The sequence below is a fragment of the Ischnura elegans genome, chromosome 11 (genome assembly GCF_921293095.1).
Source record: "Ischnura elegans chromosome 11, ioIscEleg1.1, whole genome shotgun sequence".
Taxonomy (NCBI): Eukaryota; Metazoa; Arthropoda; class Insecta; order Odonata; family Coenagrionidae; genus Ischnura; species Ischnura elegans.
This window is the reverse complement of record NC_060256.1, coordinates 91,105,758-91,131,535: the sequence shown is the minus strand read 5'-3', so window position 1 is coordinate 91,131,535 and position 25,778 is coordinate 91,105,758. Positions and strand designations below refer to the sequence as shown.

At 39.6% G+C, this 25,778-nt stretch overlaps 1 protein-coding gene across 3 annotated transcripts in view; it reads right to left on the bottom strand.

Annotated features, from left to right (window-relative positions):
- The window catches only part of LOC124167856 (rho guanine nucleotide exchange factor 7), a 67,461-nt gene that overhangs the window by 10,092 nt on the left and 31,591 nt on the right, over nt 1-25,778 (bottom strand). For 2 of the 3 annotated variants that reach the window (XM_046545905.1, XM_046545904.1), the window contains exons 8-11: nt 25,435-25,513; nt 18,982-19,247; nt 10,667-10,856; nt 7,553-7,639 (exon numbers count right to left, since the gene is read on the bottom strand). In XM_046545905.1, coding sequence (XP_046401861.1) covers nt 7,553-7,639; nt 10,667-10,856; nt 18,982-19,247; nt 25,435-25,513 — 622 coding nt within the window. Of the gene's footprint in view, nt 1-5,628; nt 7,137-7,552; nt 7,640-10,666; nt 10,857-18,981; nt 19,248-25,434; nt 25,514-25,778 lie in introns of those variants that run through there. The other variant, XM_046545907.1, reaches the window with a different exon arrangement.

Here is a 25,778-nt window from a genome sequence, read left to right as displayed (position 1 = left end):
CGGGAAAGAATCAAATCATATTTTACAATAAGGTCGTTTGCTAATGCCAAATATAAGAATACACGTAAAGCATTCAGTAGATGGAAGGGAAAGATTAGTTATGGCGAAAGAAAAATCTTTCTCATTTATCCATTCTTTCATGCTTTTAAAAATAAAAGAAGTGAAAGCTGTTGCCCACTTTTCATAAGTTGGTGATGTATTTAGATTTTCAGCACATCAATTCGCTCAGAGAGATATGCTCATCGAAGGAGGGAAATCGCTCAAAAGAGTGTAAACAACAACATGAGGCCAATGCACTGGGCCGAGGAGTAGCCGAGGAGCAACAACCAGCTTGGCAGGAGTGTGTGACATCACCAACTTATCTCAAAAAGGGTTAGGGCCGTCGATATTTGGCCACAAAGCTGAGGAGCGACAACCAGCTTGGCAGGTGTGTGTGACATCATCAACTCATCTCAAAAAGGGTTAGGGCCGTCGATATTTGGCCACAAAGAGCTTAAAAAACAGAAAATTACCGGTCATTTTATTTTTCAAACTGTACCACAGATAAATGATCGTAGTTTTTCCCGGCGAATCGAATGAATAAAATCTTCTCGGGTTAAGCACCGGGTCAGGCATAGCATAGCCTCATATGAACATAGCCTTCAGAACATAGCCTCGATATGGCGCACTCCATAAATTTTGACGGCACCAAAATCCTTTGCCGTTCTGATGGGTACTGGGATCGAATTGTGAAGGAGGGAATTGAAATACGTCTCAAAGACAAAAGGCTTAACCGAGACTATGGGCAGAACATCAGCCAAATATGGAGACCGCTGATTAATCAAATACAACGGTCGCGGTCACAATTCAGACTCCAAAACCCTTGAGCCAAATTTGAATCGGCTGGTCAACAATGGGCCTCAACCGTCCGTTGGCTAGCTCGCTATAAATATCCGGCGTAGACCAAGCTCGGCATTCAGTCTCAGCCCTGAAGACGATGAGTGAGGTACTCATTGAAACGTTGGCCTCAAAAAGCCTGACCCGGTGCTTAACCCGAGAAGATTTTATTCATTGTACCACAGATGACATTTTTTTTAAAGTGCGGAGTCTGACATAACTGATAAGAGCACAGAAGAAACAATTAAAAGACAATTTGAAGCAGGAATAGCGAGGAATATTCATCATCACTATACATATTAAGAAAAGCCGCCTCATAGTAGAATGGACTGATGCTAGCCCTGGTTCACAAGGATAAGTTCTGGCATATGGACAAGTAAAACATAGATAACTTCGTACAAATAATAGCACTTTGCAGGTAACTAAAATGGTGCTGTTCCCTCAGACCTGCAATCACAATTCATTTCAAGAATTCAGCGGATGGGAGGGAAAGCAGAGCTACAACAGTTTAAAATATGAAAATGCAAAAGTCACCCCTCACTTCCCACGTTCAAGTCTTGTCATTAGAGTGGTGGTCATTCACTCATTCAGGGAGAGCCACTCTTTTGAGGGTAGTCACGGCGCACAAGATTACACAAAATTACGGACAGCGTGAGGTTGATTCGCAAGGCCTAAGAGTAGCTGAGAAGCGGATACCAATTCAGAAAGACCCCTGATGACTTCAAGTTATCTGCAAAAGTGTTACGACTGATGATTCTCCAACACAAATAGATTGAGTAGATGATGAATTGAGAAATGAAAAAATACATGGGTCTCTCAATTTTTCTAACTCTATCATAATCGATTATAATAAAAAAAAACTGATGTACGAGCCATTGCTCGACTATCCATTTCCAATAAAAAATATTCTCTACTTAAGACAGTGTCTACCTTTCCTACTTCAGACATTTCTTTTCCATGGCTTTAGTAATTAGTAATGCAGTAGCAACTGAGAGTATGGAAATGTAAAATTTACCACAAAAAGTTATGCATAAGATGTACTCCACTATTTTCATTATGAAATTCTGACCATATCTACCATTGTTTTAGGTGTCTGGCTTAACTTGATGGAACCGTGAAGAAGGGAAATAAAATTCAATTTGTACGTTTCACATAATATTTTTTAACACTGACCATGGTTTTGATACTGTTATATCATTATTATAATGTATACATTCACGTGCTAATAGAGGAAATCCAGAAAAATTACTAGGCAAGATTATCTGAACAAATTTAACTACTCTTTTATCATCATCATCAATGATATGACACATTCATACGCAATAATAATGATATAACTGTAATTAATTTAATTGGGTAATTACATTTGTCCATATAAGTTTGATGTGTAATTTTTTTTTAAACTCCTCCATTAGTACCTCACTTAAATTCTGATTCAACACAAAGATCCTTAGCCAACCTGATTAGTATGGTACTAAAATCCATAGAGATCTTATGACTGAAGGTATTCTTTAACTTGTTTGGATTAAAATGAAAACAATGAAATTGATGGAATGGCTGAAAACAAGAAAGCTAACAGGTGGAAAACAAAAGAAACCAAGCGCCTACATTGAATCTAATGGTGCTTGTACAGTAAAAAAAAAAAGGTATTCCCCTTATGTTAGAGATTTAGAAGAGCTACAACTTCAGGATTCTTATGAAAAAGTGACAGGGCATGTAAATTGAGATAATGGTATGGACATGGTTCCACAAATTTTATGAAAGAAGTAAAGGGTTTTAGCAGGTTTTTGAAAATATAACCAAGATTTTTGCTTTGAAATTTCAAGCTTCATTTCATCATCAATAAAGAGGCATGAGTGTAATTGAATTGCTCATCAGAAAAAAACCTAAGGGCATAAAATTGTACACCTCAACTCAGCCACAGCCTCAAAGTGAAAGAACTAAGGCGAATCAGAAAGGATGTGAAAGCAAAGAAAATTGTTTTGGCCCCATTGTAATGGCGTGGTTTTCAATTATAACCAATACAATCATTGAAACAAATTATTTCATATTGCATTATTACTTAAGCAGTTTCATGCCAGATGTAGTACGGTTTCAAATAATACTCGAATTTCCCTGAATGAATAAAGTGCTAATGGAGAGGTCATGCACACAAAAAGGTATCCTACAGATGAAGGCATGCCAATCAAATAAATATCAAACTGAAATTACCAAATGGTTCCACGCATTCCACATTATTATAACAATTTTTTTGGCTGCTTGAAAATAGAATCTAATTTACCAAATATTCATCTCACAGGGTTCCCACTCTAACTTAATTATAAAATTCACAGTTTTTTCCAGGTTTTCACGGTCTAAATTGCATCAAATTCACGGTCTGTTGATAAGCCATTTTAGGATGAAATATTGATCACATAAAAATCACTGGCAGCAAGCTTACTAAAAACGTAGCAAATGCGATAAATGCCGGGAATGCAAAACGCAGCAATGAAAGTGCTCTTATGACGTCGCCTATCGTTAGCAAAATTTAGGGCCGGCTAAAGGTTGTGAGTGGGAAAATGGAGGGTGACAGGGAAGTGAAGAGGTGACTGATTTCTCGCCAGAGTTAATGATCGCTTTGGTTAAAGGTCGTCCAATCACAGCCTTAAGGTCTGTGTGTCGTCATGACACACGGACCAATATTTGCGCTTCGAATATACGTGTGCAGATAAATGCATGGACAATATCTGCGAGTGACTGGCCTATTTTTCCTTTTGATCCGTCAATTGTAGATCTAAAATAAAAATTGAGAAGTTTTTAAGGTATTACGACAAATTTCACGGCTATTTCCAGGTTTTTTCACGGTCGATGAAATTCACGGCTTATTCACGGTTTTAAGGTTTTCACGGTTGAGTGGGAACCCTGTCTCAACAGGAGATAATTATATCTTTAATTTCAGCAAAATATTATCTATACAGAAATGAGTTAAATAATTATACGATAATGAATTTCATAAGCGAAATCTTCAGAATGTAGCATTCAAACATTTAAGGTGTGTAGGTGGGTGAGGAGATATCAACGTTATTATAATATTACAGAAATAATGACTTTTTTCCTGATTTTTCATAGTTTTTCCTTAACGTTCCACATCTTGCCAGGCTAAATGATATTTGAAGACATTCTCAGATGTGTGGCAAGCCCGATAAAGTGAAATTTATGGATTTTCCTAGGCCCAATGGAATTTTCGGCAGGAAGAAGGAAGAATGACGATGCCTACCAGACATGTAAACAAAATTGCAATTACAGTCTGCAGGTTAAGGCCATTTCACTAGGTAACAAAGGTATAACAGCTAACCGAGAAACGAACAAGTCCATAATAATTACTCCCCAAAAGAAAATTACCATGCAGCTGTGCATGTGGGAATTTAACAACCTTCAATAGCACTGACTCCAAAATTTAACATGATAAAATTACCAGAGCGGGTACATATTCACAGCTAATTTAAAATTCACCAAGTCCAGAGTAATTTGAATGATGATTGTAAGAAATACCTGTAGAGCAACAACTCTCATGAACAAAGCAGTAAAAAAAATTATATAGAACTAGAAAAATATGAAGAAGTGATAGATGGTAGCAACGCAAATGCAGCAAAGTTAAGCGTATTTGATGATTATTTTCAATTCAAGTATTGCCATCAAATAACTTAAGTAGCAACTGACTAAAAAGCTAATTTGTCTGCCACTCGCTCAACAAGATTAACGTAATTTAGAATCCTCAAAATTCCAAATCTTCCATCTAAAATAGTTTGACTTGTTTTATACAGAGGCCATGAGTATTTTTACAATTCATTCATAAATATGATATGTCTATGATAACTCTGCACATTTCTACATTTACAAGTTGAAAACAACTCGCAATAATGAGTGTAGCTGTTGGGGACAGACTTAAGAATTCATATACAGTACACTCCCGACTATCGACTATCCCGACTGGATAATGATGGGGAGAGACGGCACGGATAATCGGAAAACACGGAAAATCCAAACTTTCTCTTAACTGCTTTACAACGTTCATAATTTACGTAAAACAAAAAAATGTGTTATTATTTATGCACTTATTATGTTATTTTAGACTGCTTCCCAGACTTATTGAGAGCTTTCTTCGCCAGACTGCGACCTTTTTAGCTCCTAACAAGGTTTAACTCCTAGTATTACAGCTCCGTATAAGAACTGGTTACGAAAACCACGCATCCACAGCTGCGTGATCACGGACACAGAAAAGTGGTATGCACGAATGTCTCAAAACCACTACGCGACATCCAAAAAAAACACTTTCAGGCACCACGCCACGTTGTCGCGTCTCGCACAAGTTGCCCAGGTTGCAACTGCGGCGGGACGTGTATCTGTGATTGCGCACTGTGAGGCTTGGAAAACAGAGAATGTAGCTAGTGCACGATCGCTTTCGTTTTACAATGGAATGCGTCTCTAATGGAAATAATGAGCGCGGTGTATCATAGCATTCAATGCAGTAATTCCGGTGATTTTGCGTCAGATTAATTTTTTCATAAAGATCGCAGAAAATATTGATCGAGAGAGAAAATCATGCACGGATAATCCGCAACACGGATATACTGCAGCAGCCGGATAATAGGGAGTCTGCTGTATATTACTATTGAGGGACAAGAAGTAAGAAAAGAATTACAATGTCATAATATTGCTTAGTGATAGGTACGGAGATTAGGCATTCAATTTCAACATTAAAACTACATCAAGGTCAGGATATTATAGAATTTTTAATAATTATTCACCAATTGGATGATGATCCAGGGCTCAATATATTAAAAAACCGCCAATTCCATCCCATTCATGCAAACCAACACTTTTGAATGCTCTCAGCTGAATGCTTGAAAATAAGGCTATCCAACAAATAATTGACAATATCAACAGATAACGGCAAACTGCAGAGTACCTCTGGACGGACTCTGGAAATATGCACACAAAAAATAAGTTCCCCTTTTTGTGTCAAGGTACTTTAAAAACATCCACTCGTTTGGCAACATTCAAAAGTGATTACTTCTTTAATGAGAAGAAATTATAAAACAAAATGTTACTTGGCTCAGGGATAAAGCATTAATTGCAAAGGATACATTTCGAACAGATTGTACTGAGCAGTAACACCACTAAATCTACAAGCAAACAGACTAGTATAATTACAGAGGAAATCCAAATGTCTCCATTATAAAAAATACCCTTACTTGATACCTACGAATTAATAAATATTTCAAAACCACAATTAAAATAAGGCTGCATAATGCACAGCAGATCATAAAATACAGATCTGTACGGCACTTAAACACTGATAATATTCATCTAAATCATGAAATCCTAAGGAATGAATTACAAAATAATAATCAAACAAGGAAGTACATGATTACTGTACTAACAAATATTAATAAAACAGAAATATCAACATGATGTTTATAATTGTTTTCATTTAATTTACTACAACACCTGATAATTACTAAGAGTTCATTGAGCAAAGAATATTGGAAAAGTCCAATAGTTCATTTTATTAAAAAAGTATTATGCAGAGCCCAATTGATATGCTATCATATCAATTAACTGATAATCGTCTCGCCTAATTTTTCAATCAGCTGTATAGGTAACTTCCACATATCCAAAACTGGGCAATAGCTGCCTAAAATAATGCAACTGACATCATACAATGCACAGAGAAATTCAATAACAAAAAAGAACAATTAAAAACTCCCGTTAGACCCTCAACGGTGCGTGTAATCTCACAAAAATATCTTCAAAACACACTTGAGAGCAAAAGCAGACAAAAAAAGAGATTCATCTTGAGGTGGACAAATATATTTCTCTTTCAAAATGTTCAACTAGAAAATTAGAGATGGAAGGGTAAAAACTCATCCTTGGTTCTGTCACGGCATCCCCTTCCTGGAAGAGAGAGGCCACCCACGCACGCTACGTGAACTGGAGGGATTGCACTGGGTCAGCAGACTACTCAAAATGCGTTTTCTTGAGCGTTCGGACAACGAAGCTGCCGCAACACCAGGTGAGCGGTGTCGAAGCGTGCGGCCGGCCCCTCATCCCCGGAGATCGGGTCACGGCACCACCAGAGTGACTAGCCGCGGCCCACTGTGACTGCCACGACTGGGGACAGGCCGGGAGAGGCGTGGGCAGCAACTGAGGCAGGGAACAACCGGGTTCTACGCCAAGACGGCAGCCTCCTTGCGGCGACGAGTAGATGGGCGAGACCACTGAAGTATTCCAGGGGTGGTGAGAAGGGGGAGGGGAGGAGGGGGTGGGGCGACAGAGGGCGTGAAGATCACGGGAGGAGAAAGGAGAGAGGTCAGGGAGGAGGGGGGACAAATACATGGTATAATTGACCGAGCCAGCCATGGCGTAGGGGTCATTTTGATGGGAAACGGGGCGAGAGGGTGACGGTAGTGGATAACTTGGTTAAAAAACCATTGGGGTTAATATCTGACTCTGGCCACTGCCAACGACCACCCCACCAAAAAAAAATTAAACAGCAAATGGGCAGGGAAAATAGGGATTATCGAGAGGAAAGAATACAGCTTGTGGGATTATTTCCTTCCCAATCATTGGAATAGGCGTTGGCTGCGATTTGGTCTGAGGTGATGGTCACGGAGTGAACGGAGGTCAATGTTACCTGAGTTGACTGTGTTTCTCATCTTCGAACCAGTGCAGTACGCCTCGATGACCCTCAGGATCTGTGTTCCCTCTTCGCACTGCTCGTCTGAAAATTCCAAGGCATCGTGTAAGACAATGAGGTATTGCATAACAAAAGGAAAAATTAGAAGTGAAGTGGATTAAGAAATGCATTAAAACTATTTTCAGGATTAAATTTGATGGTGGATCCTTCTAAGAATCCTAACAACATTTGCAAAGCGATAATAACAGTTGAAATAATACCTTATTCACTCTAAATTCTGCTTCTTTAAGGCAAAATGTGAAGTGATGCCACACACAGCCAGATACAGTAGAATCCTGATTTAAGGTTTTTCAGGGGGGACAAAATTTAAAACACTAAATGAGGACCTGCCATTTTTTTCAGGTTTTAGGGCCTGTAATGTTTGGAATGGCTTTTCATGAATAAAAAATATTATTTTAAGTAACTAAAAGGAGTCATGTGCAACAATAAACATTTTTCATCTATTCAATGTGCTTAAGAAGGTTGGAAGAAACTTTTCAGAAAACGGCAAAAAATGGGATGTAAAATTAAATATGATGAGCGATTTGTGGATATTTTAAGAATAAAGAAAAAGTTTTATTATAACAATTATCTTAAAAACATTACAGAACTAGGAGCCGACCAATAGCAAATGTAAAAAAGAATTGCACATGAGGAATATGATGAATTTGGTAATCTAATGGGCAATCTTTTCAATTTTCATTAGGCATTTATTCAGTAACAAAACAAAAAAATATATACCAGAAATTAAAATAATCCCAAACAAAATATACAATGCATTTGCTTTATGCCTATTCATGAATGCAGTACATATTAATATAAACACTTTTAAGAGTGGCTAAAGAGTTATTTTTTTTTAATCTGAGATTTTACTTTGCTTGTTTTTTTTTTGCCATAACTAAGAAGCAGTTCATTTTCTAGTTTTGATATTGTCAATAAAATCGATTGATTCTTCTCTATAGATGAAAAGTAGGATCTTAATTTATCTAACCCAACCACAGCCTCTGAAAACGTAGCCACTGCCGGAATTTCCTCAATCTCGTCCTCACTGCAGTTAGAATCTGTTTCATTTATTTCACCACAAATTTCACCAATTGGGACAATCCCACTGGTCTGCACTTCATTATTACATTCAACAAAATCATCAAACGATACATTAGAATTAAAAGTTTGCCATTCATTATCATCCACTAAAGTTTGTAAATCACAATCTATTTCAGTGGTATTCAGGAACCCCGCTTTTGTGAAACAGTTTGTGATGGTTGCACTATTCACACTCTCCCATGCACTTGCAATAAAATGGATGGCCTGTAACACATTAATTTTGGCTTGTTGTTGCCCACAATTTATTGAGACTATTGCCTTTCTTACCAATGCACTTCTGTAAAGTTGTTTGAAAACTTTTATAACTCCCAAATCCAATGGTTGTAGAACACTTGTGCAATTGGCTGGAAAGAATTCTACCCTTGCATTTCTCAAGAAATGTGTATTAGGAGAATGTGCAGCATAACGGTCAATAAAAAGGATTATTTTTCGGTTGGCCGATCCCATTTTGGCATCAAGGGATTTTAAAAAGTCCTGAAATAAATCTCTGGTGATCCAAGCCTTTTTGCTATTAAAGTACCTGCATGGTAATGATCGTACATGCTTGAAGCATCTTGGCTTGAACTCAAGCAAAAGAGCTCATTAACTCAAGTATCAATTCTATTTTCAAAATAATAAAAAAATTGTCGATGCGGAGTTTTAGTTACGATTGGCCAAAAGTCATTTTTCATATATGTATCCCAAAATATTTTTCGAATTCTTATTAAGTGCTTACTACCAACCAAATTCGCACTTCGCGTGCATTATAACTTTTGACTTTTTCTCCATGCGATCATTATTTCTAGTTATATTGCAGTATAAGAAATATATTAATGGCGTTTAGCTTATAACTTCAGCTTTTTAAAATTTTATTGTCTTTGTCACCACGGCACCTAGCAGAGGTTGGACATTTTCCGAAGAAAAATGGAGTTGCGGCAAAATCCCACTGGGAATGTTAGTGTGGATGGTTATCAGCATAAATAATTCCATCAATACACATTTATCAGCGGTTTCGAAACATTTTGACAATGTTATTCAGCATAAGTGAGGTGTAAGCGGCAATGTACTCGAAAAATCGTCATCATTGCATCATTATAAAAGACGAGTGAAATAATGATGTTTCATTCATAAAAATAGTGACTATTTCCGAATATGAGGACATTAGCGACGCAAGAAATAATGAAAATGCATATTTAGCAATCAATTGTGCTAATCTGCATTTCCAGGAAATTCAACTCCTGTTGCGCACGTAAATTTCTTAAGTGGCGCGTTGTTCTACGTTCATTTTTTTCTCCACGACCCTACTCTCCCGCGAAAATTTCAACAATTTCACGCGTTACTTGCCATATCATCATCGTCTTGTAAAGAAATTGAGAAAATGCAGTCGCATAGTTATGTATGTATTACCAAAAGCAAACCCTATTTTAATATCATATGCTAAATACCTATGCTACAAATATAAAGTACCTTCATATGAAACCTTAGTGACTCTCGTCCTATTCAAAACTAATGCCGGTGACAATCATCATTGACGTTTGAATAATCATTTGCATAAACCGTCATGAAAAAACGTTAAATCGGGCAAAACAATCTTGTGCGGGAAAAATTTTTACAACCATAAATGTGGAAAAATGCAAAATGCGGAAACACTAAATACGGATAATTTTTACATTGTCCTAATAGGGAATGAATCGGGACCCAAAAAAATAAACGCTAAATGCGGAAAAACGTTAAATGCAAAGACGTTAAATTCGGATCCGACTGTACGTATAAAATGAGGTACACAGGCTGCCTACACTATCATCATTCTCACTCATTGCAAAAGCATACAACATTACACAACATGCATTAAACATTAAGTATTGTAAATATGATGTTGCAATGTATACCCAACATTGTTTATTACCGAAATAGGCTTAGTTACAGGGATCATTGCAATTCCATTTAATGTGAACGCAATGGGAAAGGGGAGCGAATCACGGCACGCACCTCTCCTCTTGGCTTGAGCAGTGGCGGTTGCAGCGTCTGGCCGTCCGAGAGCAAGGCATGGCCTCATGGGAGGGGATGGCCGGAGGCAGGAGAGCCTCCAGCATCCCTTGCTAGCTGGACGGGGCAGCGGGGCCTCCGGGGGAAGATGGGGCCCCGGACCTCCCATTCCCACTGCCGCTGGTGTCGATACCTGCAAACAACGACAGATGATATCAGTCACAGACATACCATAGACATGTCTAAGGTGGGTGCTGCAGGTGCCATGGCACCCAACATGCAATACCCGAGGAGTGCAAGAGCAGTCTTGAAAACCAAAGGGTATATTCAAAGATTACATACGCACTTCTTGGCGAGGGGAGGGTAACAAGTTTGCTTGCTTATTCTGGTAAGAGGGAGGGATCGTGTCGAGACATGTCTTACCCATGACAGAAAGGTAAAACTCATACAAAAGAAAGAAGTGGTGAATATACAAGTAAAGCTTATACATCATATTATGCTCAAAGTAAATAATTTCTACACGGTACAGAGAAGTTACGCAATGAATACAACCAAAATGCATTAATGATATGAAAAAGGCAAAAGTTAAAACTTAAAAATATCAAATAGTTAACTCTCACACCCTTAATACCTCCACATCTACAATTAGTAAAGGCTATATGTAATACATATCTACTAAATTTAAAGGGGTGGAAGGTACTCTTAAAACCCACATGAAAAAATCCTTAGTACGCCTAAGCAGGTACTCCCATGTTTTCTCCACTTGCTCAGTGATACTACCCAAAGAAAACAGGTTGAGTTCATTAAAAAAATATGGGAAAACAGTGTTTTATTCAGTACCAAAAGGATTTCCTCTAAATTAAATCCCATATGATCAAGGCTAAACCTTAACATTCCTACCCTTTAATAATTTTCCTGAAGTGGTTACCCTAATAATGCACATCACATATGCAGTTGCTTAATAACTACATCTGCAATACCTGTTTTTGATCAAATTGTTGTACAAGTAAACCCTCATCACTAAATATAGAACTGAATAGAACCAAATTTTTCCTGATATCTTCACTTTCAACACATATGGCATTTTAACAGTCAAATTAATTTTGTGTACATTTACTTTGTAACCTAAGCAACATTTTCAGAAGTGCAGGATGTCACAATTCAGGCCTTCTTAAATTCATGGACTGCTGGGTAATAATTATAACTATGGTTGGGTAGGTTCTTCATTTATGTTGGTTGCAATCCTGTTTCAGTTTCTGGCATCGGTTCTCTATCCAAGTTCTCAGAACAGGTTCCTAGCTTCCTATCTTTATCATATTCTTTGCTCAACTTTCAAAAGCTATTAATTATTTGCTTTATGGCATTTTGATAACCACTTGAAATAATATATCAAGAAATCTAATATGCGATATGTTTTGAAACATCACTCAATATAAGGAATGTATGTAAATCATGCTTAAGAAAAGGGACTCAATATGGGATTGGGGCAAATTATTTCATAACTGATTTTTGTGGCTTCTGTAAAAATTCTGGTTTTAAGTTCAAGACGTGCTGGAACCGAGAACTGAACTGGCTCATCTTGAATTATAACAATCGCTATTAAATTCATTTCACTTGCTCCCTTTCAGTTTCCATCCAAAGGCTTGTTGAGATAGGTTAGAGTAGAGCTCACCTTAGATTAAACCTCAGACTAATGAACTGAGACACACTGAGCAATGAGGCCAGTTCCTTCCCCTGAGCTACAGTACCTGCTGACAATTTATCTAGGGGATGTCCTCATGATTTACCTGATACTCAAGAGTTCAGACCCTCTGATCAAACTCTATCCAGTCAATGAAAAGAGGCATTCTACCCATCTTAATATGTAGAACAACTTATTTGTAAAAAAACACACTTTATTATGGAATATTAAACCACATAATAACATTTAAAAGGGGGAGATGAAGCAAAAAATTACTTCGTCACATGAAGACACTCAATTATTAATACTGCATTCAGCAACAATTTCAAACATGCATAAAAGATATATATGTACCTCTATTTTTAATTTCATATTAATAACCAATGACCAACAGTATTAGACAGTTGTTAATGACCTTGGAGTCTCATAAGGCCTAATTAAGATGTTTATGCGAATACATAATCCATTCACAACAAAATATTTATTGTCATTAATCATTTGCATAATTATTAATTATAAAAAATGATATCCACAGCAGAAAGTTAACAAACTTATGGTATTAAGGATAGAATTTCACAGTTAAAAATGAAAAAAGAACACACTTTTTCTATTTCATAATATGAGCACAGTAACAAAAAAGGATGGGGCCTTGCACATGACTTGTAGAGAGAATATGTACACATCATTTCCTATGCTGAAAATAAGACAAGGCATACAAGGGGGGAAGTGCCCAGTCATTCCATCTATGTATATTGCTGATGATATACTATCACAACACATGCAAAAATGGAATTGCTTCACTCTTCATTTAGTAGGATGGGCCACTTGACATCAGATGCAAAGAGTTATTTATGGCATAGTCAAATTTTCTTATAATTGCAGATAAGTGATGCTAAAGGCACGCTTATAGAAAAAAATTGCAAAACATAAAATTAACCCTTTCGCTGCTGTTCAATCTCCGAAAACCTTCTCCTCACATGCGGCGGAAAGGTTAAAATGCGTTTTGTGGGCCCATGGAGCAGGTACGGAAGGGTCGCTAATCCGGGACCCTATCCTCGACAAGCTCACCCATGCAGGACCATCTCATCGACCCTACCAGTGGGGGGCCTCCCTCCCGAAAAGTGACTGCTCTGACTTGCTGAAAACGAATTTGCTAAAAACGTGGCTGTGGACCACCGAAAAATGGCATTTTCAGCAAAGTTAACAAAATCGTTGTTTCTCATCGCAGAAACACGGTTCGAAGACGTACTTGATTGGCAGGAGTGCGATGCAAACAATCATTTTTTGATGATCAGATTGATTGGTTGATTTTCAAATTGCGGTCAGAGTGGTCACTTTCCGGGAGGGAGGCCCCCGGCTGGTAGGGTCGATGAGACGGTCCTACGAGGGTGAGCTCGTCGAGGAAAGGGTCCCGGATAAGCGACCCTTCGAAGTGCTTGTGCGAAAGTGCCTGGCAGGGAGGAAGAAAAAGTACGTCCACAGCAGTCTGCCATGCGAACGTACGTTCACAGCCTCAGTGAAAGGGTTAAGTACTTTAAGAAAGATAAGCTTCATGGCTCTGAGGCATTTAAACTAAAAAATAACACGAACTTGAGGCCATCTATCATTCTTCTGAAGAATAACTCTACGATGCCCGCAAACACAATGTCTAAAAACTGACTTTTTCTATAGCTGCCTTATGTTTTATCCATAACTTACTTCTCAATTCCATTTTCATATCTGTTTGACATGAAAGAAGAAATTCCTTTCCTGAGATGTATTCAATTCTGTGGGTTATATATCTTTCACTTAAGATTTCACGCCAATTCATGAATTGATCAAATCCCACGATAAGTTTTGTGTAAATTTACCCTTTTCCCTGCTAAAGATGAAAATACGCACCTGGCCGTTTCTTGACCCGGGAGACAAAAGCAGCAAATTTTCATCGGAGATTTTCATACACATGTGAACGAATGCCAAATATATACGTTTCCTAGCTCTCCCCCTTTTATGATAGTCGCGGGTGTGCAATGTCTTTGTTTCGGGACCCAACACTGTGGGGCTTAGGCTTCACCTGCGAAATTCGGGAGCAGGTACCCAGACCCCTCGTCTTAGTGATGAGGAACCCCAGTCATACAATTGTTGATCCAGTCATTTGGCGAAATAAATATTTGTTCCTTTCTCAAAAAATATAAACTAAGAATTGAATTATTTGTCTTTAGAACAGCGTTTACAATTTTTAAACGAAATTCTATGATAAATATTAACTTAAATCTTGATTTCAGTATAAAAAATCAACATGGAAATTGTTGCTGCATAAAATGCGTTAATACTGACCGTAGAGCTTTGTTCATAAGTTGACAACTCTCAAAAAAAAAATGAGCGATCCAAAGTCTGCAATTTAAGTTCAAGCAACAATTATCCACAGAGCTAATTCATATAAACAAAGCATGATTGACCGCGAACCAATAATAATAATAATAATAATGCCGCAGGTAGGGTGGTATAAACCCCGAAAGGAGGGCGCCCAACTACCCTTGGAGTCCGAGATAATGCGGAGTCCCCTCTAGGAAGGGTCGAAAAAGGTTGTTGCTTAGAGTGTGTGATTATCCGTGACACCCTTCTTCACGAATGTCCAGCAAAAATGCTCCATATGGAGGGGAGGGAAGAATCTCTCAGGGCTCAGTACAGCAGTCACACCAAGGCGAGAACTCCACCATCTCTAAAGGAGTTAAAGAAGTTCACAACAACTTTCTCTAAGAGCACCGAAATTGACCAATGGGTTACATAATCTCACGCTAAGTGTTCCACAGCCAACAGTGATGCAGAGCTAATTTTTCTATCGACCAGCCTCAAATATCAACAAAAACTGCTTTGCTTATCTTCATTGACAACCAGAATGTGGCCACAAGTTTTTTTGAAAGGATATGGCACCCCTGATAATGAGTGTCGCCAGGATATAGCATAGGGATTTTTTAAATTATAAATACCTTTACTGATTAAGAATAAATTAATCCCTATGCACTAGGATCTCATCAGTTTGCTAAGGAGTGGTAAAATTGAAAAGGCAGAGTTATTACACAATATCTTAAACATGGATATTGAAGAATTAGCCTCAACTTAACAGAAACCATGGGCTCCTGCCATGATTGAAGATGAAGTATATTGCCCCTGTGTTTCTCCCACAGCACATTTGCTTGTACTTCAAACAAATTAAGATTGTAGGTAACCATTCATTTCCCATTTTTTAATATCCTGATTGAACCCAAGGCAGCAAAAAAGGACACCTCAACAAAATTAAGGAAGCGCAAATGATGTTATCTTAGAGAATCTAACATTAGACAATAGGGTGGTTTCCTATTATTTTTTATTGCCTAATTTGAAAGATTATCACTCCTGGAGTATGTACTTCATGCTTTTAGATTTTTAAATGACGATATCCATTTTTGCGATTAAATGAAAAGTGAAAATTTTCAAGCACGCAAGACCACGATGGCTAAGTATGAATGCTGGGAAAATCCTGTGTGACATCATTCTGGTTCCAGCTGTGTGAGGCCACCTTGGTGGAAGGTTATGAGCGCCGATACACTACAGGCTGCTAGCAGGTAACACTTGGCTTAAATAAGGATTATAAATACCCTATCAAATTAAGGAAACTTTCTGAACTTAGGTAATTTTAATGGGTAATTATTAAGAGATGTTTCCCTGAGCTCTGTGCCTCATGCATGCATTTGTAATCTCAGACGATGTAAAACTCCTGACTACTCCTATAGCATCTAGGTCCCTCTGACGTCACGTGGAGTGGCATCGCAAGGGCGCCAATCTGGCCTTTTTCAAATGAGGTTAAAATTGACCATTAATATTCATCTAAACTGAGATTCACCCAAACTATCCCATAAATAACTCATGTAACACTGATGCGGAGACAACAGATGCAATTGTTAATTCAAGGATGCAAATTAAAGCAGACGTGGACATGACTGGTGTTAACAAGACGGAATTGGGCACACAGCCACCCCTTGCCTGCCACTTTGCGACCAGCGGCCCCCTGGTCTCCAAGGAACCCCATCGCTTCTGCAGACACCTTCAGCGCCTGCGCAGACAACTTCAGAGCCTCGGCTGACACGCCCAAGGCTTGGGCCGTCAGCCGCACCTTCTCCCACCAAGGGGCTGCCTCCTCGTCCCCTGCTATGCCATCATCCTCGGTCGGGAGGGGAGACACAAGAGGAGACAAGGGGGAGGTCGACGCCGAAACCGTCCTCTCCTCACAGTCGTGGCACCCATCATCCCCCCTTTGCGAAGGCGGCGTCTGCTGACGCTCCTTCTTCCTCCGATCCCTCTCACCTTGGGCACCTGTGCAACACACATCTGCAAGGCCCGAGTCGGAAGAGCGACGGCTGGGGAAATCCACCCAGTGACAAGTACACTGAACTTCCCCCAAGCCCTCGGCAGCAGCTATTTTACAGCTAGGGTTGTGCATTCCACCTGTGCAGGATATACCGTAGTCCATCCCCGACCTCTCCCCAACGAGTCCTCGCTCACCGCAGACGAGACCATCATTACCTCTAAGTGGTCCACTTGGTCCAGTCAAGCATTCTCTGCACCCCTGCAAGGGTATATCTTCCACAAAATGCAACAACCTCCCATCATCCTGTTTTGAACTCAGCCCAGCCTGCGTGGGAAAGAAACTGGATTCGTCTCCCAGACATTCTGGTTCAAGAAATGCACTCACACATTCATCCTTCAACTCCTTCTGCTTTTTCTCTTTCCTTCTCGAATGACCCCCTTTACCTGTTCCATCACCACCCTCAGTCTCCACGGTATTCGAGCCCTTCTTACACTTTTTGCCTTTCTTCTTGCCTTTGATGTTAGACTTCTTTGTGGCACCTTGGTGATTAACACCGGAGCCTGGTCCTGAATCCTCCAATCCCACCTCAGAATCGATTTCTGTCAAACCTCTATTCAATTGAGGAGATTTACCACTGTCCACAACTGGTTTGGCACAATCTAAGGGTCGACTACCAGCCTCTCTGCCACGACCATCGGCTTCATCCAATGACCCACCATGCATTCTCTCTCCACCAGTTTCTCTTGAAAGGCAAGGAAGCAGTGCAGTTGGTATGCTGTGTCTCTTTTCTTCTTCTGCAAGCCGTCTCTTCTTCCCAGTGGCAAATCTTTTGCTGCTGGAGTGGTGTGTTTCACGCACTGTGCTGACTCCAGCTTCCCTTAGATCCAGAAGAGGAGATGATAAACCAGCCATGCTACATGCTGGGATGACTTTTGGTTTTTCCTCATTGCCATGATAATCCTTATAGGTCCAGCCATCGGAATTGGTACCTGAGGAATCACGACATACCATGTCACTATAATTTTCATCCCTGACTTCAATTTCCTGACTGCCATAAACCTCGCCATGGACCTCATTTTCCTCTCCCTCAAACTGTTCTCCATACTCTTCTTCTTCCTCCTCTAAATCATCGAGATAGGTTGAGAAGTACGAGGGGTTTGTTTGGGTCCCAATGGTCCTCCAGCATTCGTCTTCATCCTCAATCCATACCTCAACAAAACTCCCATCGTCTGAGTCGGAGTCATCACCCGACTCCAAATATACTTCCTCAACATCACTCCCTTCAAAGTACCTGACAAACTCATCCCCACTGTACACCGATCCTTTTGGGTCCTCGCTAGCTCGGTCAATTGCATCCTGTCGAGGAAGGAATGCTTTCTTCACCACATCCTCTTCAACAACCTTATTCTCCACATCCTTCCCATCATCACCTTCTTCACAGGGTTGTATTTCAGATGGTCTGACTCTAAGCGCTACCATTTCTAACCCTCCAACTGATCCATATTCTTTGTAAAGCAATTCTTTGAGCATCTGTGAGGTAATTACGTGTCTTTGAAGGAGATCAGCAAAGTGAGCCGCTAGCTGAGAGTACGGACGAGGTGGACGATAAACAGGTTCTAATACTGCATTAGCTTCTTTTGGAGCACTTGCATCAGCTGCTGAAGCAATCCCTGACGCATCAGCAGGAGAAACTGGTGAGGTTTTGGTATCTGCTGACATTTTGGAAGGCAAAGTCCTAGAGACTCTTTCTCCTGCTGATGCGTCTAACTCATCAGCAGGCATACAAAGGGATGTGCTGGATGATGTGTCTGGAAAATCTATAAGAGAAGGAAGCTCGCTGGAAGAAAGGGAGGACATAGATCGAGAGAGAACCCCTGATGCACTGGCGATCCCACCGTCAGTTTGACAACGGTCTTTGAACTTGGCCAGATCATCCCCAGAGGATAGTGCATCAGGAGAGGAAACAACGGGCAGATTGGCCTCTTCACTTGCGCCACATGATGCATTGCCTTGGGGACAACACGCCACACTCTTTAGGTTCTCAAACTCGGAAAGCGAGGTGTGGGACACACATGAACTGCTACTGGCATCCGAAATCTGACTCACAGCCCTGAAGCCAGGCAGTTGGGGGTCACTGTGGTGGTTTGGCTTCAAACGAACGACTGGGGGGGATCTCATCAGGGAAAGGTTGACAGATATTGTTGGTTTAGGTGGGAGTGGGGGTCTGGGAGGCCTCGTGCCATCAGGAAGCTTCCCCTGCTTGGGTGGGGGGAAGGGTCGAGGAGGAACGGGAGGCTTGTAAGAACTCACATGCTTGGCAGCTTGGGTGGAATTGGACATCCCAAGAGAAGAGGACGAGACCTTCTGGGACTTGGTGCTGCTGGTTGGCGATGTGGTTGCGGATGGCAATGGTGGGGATGAAGGCAACGCTGGAGCCGAGGATGGACTAGACACTCCAGAGCCGGATGTCGTGCTGATTTTGCGGATGTTGTTGATGTGATGATTGAGCAATGACACCCATTTCGCCTGGTCTTCCTTGCTCTGGCATTGGGCTACTATGTGCTCAATCATTGGACCTATATGGGGAATATGATAAAATTTCATGAAAGAATACAATGCAATTTATGTATTTTGTGGGCATTATAATCACTCTATGCATGGAAACTAGTGTTAGCTTAGATAAGTGAGGTTAGAACTCACTCTTGATGCAGGCACAGTAGTGTAAAATCCATAAATTCAAGGTAAACCTTTCCTTTGGCCACCACATACAACAAGGATTTTTACTCAAGAAGAGATACCCACCCAAGAGGGATACAACCTTTGATCAGCAGCCCAATGTTCACCCCAATGGACAACTATTCCCTCAAGTTAGATTCTAAGATGTACAATAGAACTGCCATCAATTACACTAATAATATGAAAACAATATTGTTGCAAGACTTAAGGTATTGCTTTGTCCTATACCCCAGAAAACTAAATTTTTGTGGCTAAACACCAACTCATAGGAAATTTGAATAATATAAAATTTCTGTAATTTGAATCATGTTGAATTATGAGAACTGAGTCACCATACCATGGCAAGTTAGACATGCTTTTGTACGAAGTAAGAAATTACAATAGCGTCACTAATGAAAGTTTAAAGTGAATGTTGTGGATGGTGGGTTGACCTCCAGTTATAGAGATTAGCTTGGATGTAAGCAAGTTAAATTTCCGAATAAGGAGTTGAGGACAAAAATAATGGCATTACAATGTGGATTGGGTCCATCCCTGGGTAAGATATGGCATCCAAATGACACATTTAGCCAGCGAAGAAGCCACAACTTGATGAAGAGAGGCCACAAAAATTTATATTTCCCATCGCCTGGGGGAGAGAGCAGCAGCTCTTCTTGATGTGAGTGATGGTGGAGTCTACAGCACTCAGTGCAACAGTACCCACTTCACTGCAGGTGTGGAAACATTTACTTTAACAGCTGCAATACAATGATGTGAAATGCTAAGGGAACCAACCACATTGTTATCCTGAGGAATAGCAGCATTTCCTCCAATTATTTTAAAACACGATGGTATTTTCTTGAGACAGATATAATGAGATCTCTGGGTTGGGACTACTTGAGAGGGTACATCAGTCAAAAGGACAATATTAAGGGAAGGGCAAAATAATTAGGTTATGAACATGGAATGTCAGTTGGCTTAGGACCTGTGGAAGGCTATAGAACTTGAAGGTGGAAATGCAGAACCTTGACGTGCTAGGAATAAGCAATATGAAGCCACCGGAAAAAAGCTTTCGGATTGGAAGTTTTAAAATTGCTCACACAAACGTTAATGCTGGAGTTAGGATAATGCTGAGGAAGAGGGAAGGAATGTGGGTGAAAAGCTTTCTGCTATAAATGAATGGATAATCATAGAAAAGATCAAGACCAAAGCTTTTGATACTGTAGCAGTACAAGTTTACATGCCAATAACAGACTATGAAGACAAAAAGATAAGAGGACATACACATAGATAATGCAGAGGCAACCTAACACCTTAAAAGGGGAGAGAATTTAATTATTTTAGGAGTTTGGAACTCTGATGTCAGAGAAGAGAAAGACAGAAAAATAATTGAGGCATAAGGATAAGTTAAACAAAATAAAAGAGGGGAAATATTACTTGAATTATGCATTGAACACAGGCTAGTCGTAGTAGTAGTCGCAGTAGTAGTCACTAAAACTTCATTAAAAATCATAACAAGAAGATACATGTAGAAAATGCAAGGAGACACAAGATGAAATAGTCTACATTTTAGTGGATTAGCTGCAAGAAAATAATGAACGAAATACCGTATAAGCGCGTGTAAGAGGCGCACCTTTTTTCCCAGACATTGCAGCCGAAAATGGGGGTGCGCCTCTTACACAAACTTCTTATCTTCCCCCCCTCCCCTTCACCGGTTGCAAGTTCAAGGGGAACTGAGTGGCCTTGGTTTTCAGCGTGAGTCAGTCATCTGAAACCCTGGGTCAAAATCAAGCGGCAGGCAGGGGAGTTTCTCCCTTAGTGACGTATTTTTAAAATGCTCCTGTTTGAATTTCTTGCAAGCATCGCGCCGTCACGTCGGTACCCCAGAGGTGAACATTGAAAAGATCGTGCGGGGTGATTCGCTCCGGAGCGCGCGCTAAATTTGCTGCCACGAGTGGGAATCCCGCGGCATTTATACTGCAGAGTGTAATCGCTTATCAAACGGATAGAAACGCGTCGTTTTGAAGGACATACCTAGTTAATAGTCAACATCTGTCTTGCCGAGCAATTTCCATAACGTTAAGCACCTGATTTTTCAAAAATCATCTTCAGACGCTAATATGAGGATTTTTGCAACTGAAAATTATATTGGTGTCAAAACCTGCGGTTTAAAATATTCGAACGAGTGTGTTCATTGTTGGACTAAATGGTGGATAGAAGAAATCGGAAATGCTTATAAGTGAAGAGCACTGAAGGCGAGGTCGAGGGGAAGGAGCACGCTCCCTCCCCTCCGTATTTCAAGCTACGAGGCTATGAACGAAGGAACAAGGGAAGAACACGTCCGATCTTGCATGTGACGTCGTTGCCTTTAATGCGAAGGGGCGAAGGCGCAGCAATGTGATATACGCAGTTTGCGTTGCCTGAAGTTTCCAGTCCGTCTCGTCTTGTTTGAATGCGCTTATGCTACGCTTGTTTCTTCCGAAATTGTGCTGTTTGGACTATGTTGAATATTAGTAGCCTTGTTTTAGCTATAAATCTTTGTGTCAATCAATTAGAGCTCAAAAAACTTAAATGCTGTCAGATATACATCGCGTTCGGTCAAATTCTTTTTAGAACCTCGTGCGTGTCTTACGATTGCTGAAAGATATTGAGATATCTCCGAGCTCAGAAGGTGACTCACCTAGCATTTGACCTCCAGAAACTCGGAAAATTGAACCTGGTTGACCGAAAAAGGTCAGTTGGTGAGATGGGGTAGGGATGAAACACGTTTCAATTGTTCCCCTGTAACTTGAAATTTTCCTGTGGAGTCTCGGAAAGGAAAAAACCGGCAGAGGCATTGGCTGATGGAGGGCCGAGTGTAGTTCCGTTAGGCCCCTTGCACGCACACCGATTTTCGACCGATATTTTACCGGCGAAGCGATGCTTGCACACACGCCAGATTTTTACCGGTCAAACGATAAGTTGCTATGTTTTTTAGCCGGCGCCGGCGATCCACAGTGACAATGGCCGGCAGCTAACCGGCATTTTGCCAGTGCCGGCGCGTGGTCGGTACGTGTGCAAGCTCCAATGCTCTCCCATTGTTCACGATTGGAATGTGGACGGCCGATATTTTACCCGCCGTCCAAAATCGGTGTTGTGCAAGGGGCCTTAAATCTACGACGTGGTTATTATCCTACGGCGCTGAGATTGCCCCGATTGTTGTCCAATCTCTTGGGAAGGTTCATGCTATGTGCCTGTCGTGTTGCCTTAAAATTTTCCACGGCTGCAATTCTATTGCAATACTTCTGCGAGAGCTTTTAAACAAAATTGTTCGTGAGTAGGACAAGCAACGTAGAGCGATGGCGTATGCGAAGAGAGGATCGGAACTCTTTCTACTCCCTCTTATGCCGCTATTACCGCCGCAGTTATCAAAATTTCCTCTTTCAAATAGTACCAAAAGAGGAAATTTTGATTACTGTCGAAATTCCAGGCATACATCTGCAACACCGCATGATAGGATAAAAAAAATGCCGCAAAATTTTTTCTTTATAGCTTCGATCCTCAAAATAGGGGTGCGCCTCTTACACGTGTGCTCCTCTTACACAAGCTTATACGGTAAGTTGCAGAGCAAGGAAAGCTAGCAAAATGTGGTTGAAGAATATCTGCAGGGATGTGCAGGACAACCTCTCAAGTGGAAAAGTAGAAGCTGCCAGTAGAATAGTGATTAACCACTTCAAGAAGCATAGCACAAGATGCAATGCCATTTAGAGCAAGAATGGAGATCTCCTAATTGAAAATGAAGAAAAATTGAAGAGATGGAAGGAGTGCCAGTAAGAGTTATAAAATGGAAAGACTCTTGCAATGCCATTGAAGAGGAAAATGAAGTTGAAACAGATGATTAAGAGCTTCAATCTTAAGATCCGAATTAGATGCTGGAATGAAAGACTTAAGGATGAATAAATCATTTGGAAACGGCGATATTCCTACAGAGCTTATCAAAAATGGAGGTGAAAATATATTTTCTTAACTCTACAAAACCATCGGCGACATATGCACGATACAAAACATACCGAAGGTCTTTGAGAAGAACATCATCATACCTAATAAATAAAGAGCAGAGAGAGCAGAAAAATGCAAGCGTTTTAGCACCACTAACCAAACAAATCGTGCATCCAACATACTTTCAAGAATTATCTACATGCAAATTTAAAAAAATGAAGAATTCAGGCATTAGACTAATTTTGCTTTAGGAAAAACAAGGGCACAAGGGAAGATTTGCCATTAGGCAGCTTGCAAACAAGAGAATGGGCATATAAAAGGCTTTTAATAACAAGGATTGAAATGCTATATTGAAAGCATGCATGCTTTGCATGCAATATTGAAAGAAATTGGAGTGTTTCATAATGACTGGAGAATTATCTAGTATCTATACATAAATTGTGGCCTCAGTAATGGTGGGGTGAAGTCATCGCATGGCAAACAAGAGGTAGCGTGTTCGGGTCCCACCTGGGTAGGTTGCCCCTGTCCATGCCCCTATAGTAGTTTGTGCATGTGTAATTGTTAAAGGGTCTAGCAGGTTAAGATGGTGAAAAGTGCCCCCAGAGATTTTGAAAAATTAAAAAATATACACTTGAAGTGCATCCAAAATAATATGTTTCCCCAAAGTTTCAGGCCTCGACAATGGAAAATAACCCCAAAAAAAATTGAAACACGCTTTTTTACTTTTTTAACCATATCTCCAGTTTTTATTTTTGTAAAATCGTTATCTTGATTTTAAAATGTAAATACAAATACGTTTTACCATCCTGATTTTTTTCAAAATTTTTTGACCGAAAACTCAACTTTTACATAAGTTTGAAATTTTCAAAATTAAATTAAAAAATTTAGGAAACAATAGACAGCCGAAAAGATATATGTTATTACCCGTACTCGGAAGTATGATCTAAATTTTTTTCAGATTTTTTAAACTGGTGGAACACAGTCAAAAACACGAATAGCTGCTTTGCGCCATTTGCATCTATGTATTCCAGGAGGATATTTGATTTGATTGTTGAGAGCAACTATTGTTGATCAGTTTATAATAATATTGATCAAGAATGAACATTAACATAAACAATGCCTATCACACTTGGATTGATCGTAATTATTGTTTTTAACCATACTGTTAAACTTTAACCTTCCGAAGTGAGCGATGGATCTGGCACACTCAGCGCTTTTCTTGCCAATAGCTGTCATAGACCCTTTATACTCATAGTATCTGTTTACTTCGTAACCCTATTTGCAGACTTTCGTTTTTTGCATTTATGTCAACAGATCAATTGCAAATTATTTAGCATAATTAAGCAAAATAATGGTAAAATAAAGCGAAATAAAAGCATTATCGGACACATAATATAGCCTTAATATATGCATAGCAAATAATAATTAATTTATGTGTTAGAATACACTAATAATGGTGCTTATGATTTTAAGGTGTACTACTGAGCCATTTTAAGAGTTATTTATGTTATTTTACATCTTTGCCCGCTGGGAAAATTGCGCCTGAATTCAACAATTCCAATATTGCGCCTGACGAAAGGTTAAGTTAGCCCCCAAGCTTCTAGAAATACGTCTGCCGAAAATGATTTTTTCCATATTCCTGATTCTAATTATCTATGCATTTATCATCTAAATTTAAGCCAACTTCCGAAATTTGAGATATTCAAATATTTGAGCCAGGATTTAATATTAGAATTCGATATTCGAGTTCGAGAAATCTGCTATTCGACCTATCTCTAATGGCTAAAACAAAAGAGTGAAATAATATGAAGCCATCACCCATTAAATGCAAGAGGCACATATGTATATGGTAGAATCCTGTTTCTGCATTTGCAGATGTTGCCAAACATTATCTTAGAATTAGACGGACATATAAGACACAAAGTACCAGGAAATTGAGGGACACCATTTATTTATTATGCACCACAAAATAGGACTGTTACTACACAAACGTACAAAGGGAATACTAATACATACTTTATTTTCTATTCAAAACCAAAGTTGCTAACTCTATTTCGAGGAAACTCTACTTACCAGATATTTCAAAAGCATTCTTGCATATTTCAGTATCCTCAAGCTTAGTTACACTTATTCCTGACAGAGGTAATTTCCCCTAGAACGTAAGAAAAGGAAGTAAGCATGAGTAACACCCAATAACTAAAGGCATTAATTGCTATTTTCAAACAATTTTTTGTTAGAACTTGACACATTTTTGTCCATATAAATGCTCTGTAAGCAGCAAATAATCACTTTGCATATAAAATTTTATTATTTATTGCATATAAAATTATATTTGCAAAAAAGGTGGTCCTTGACTTTTGTACTATTCACACTTTCAATTCACAATTAACACCTTTTACTAGACTTTCGTACACTAA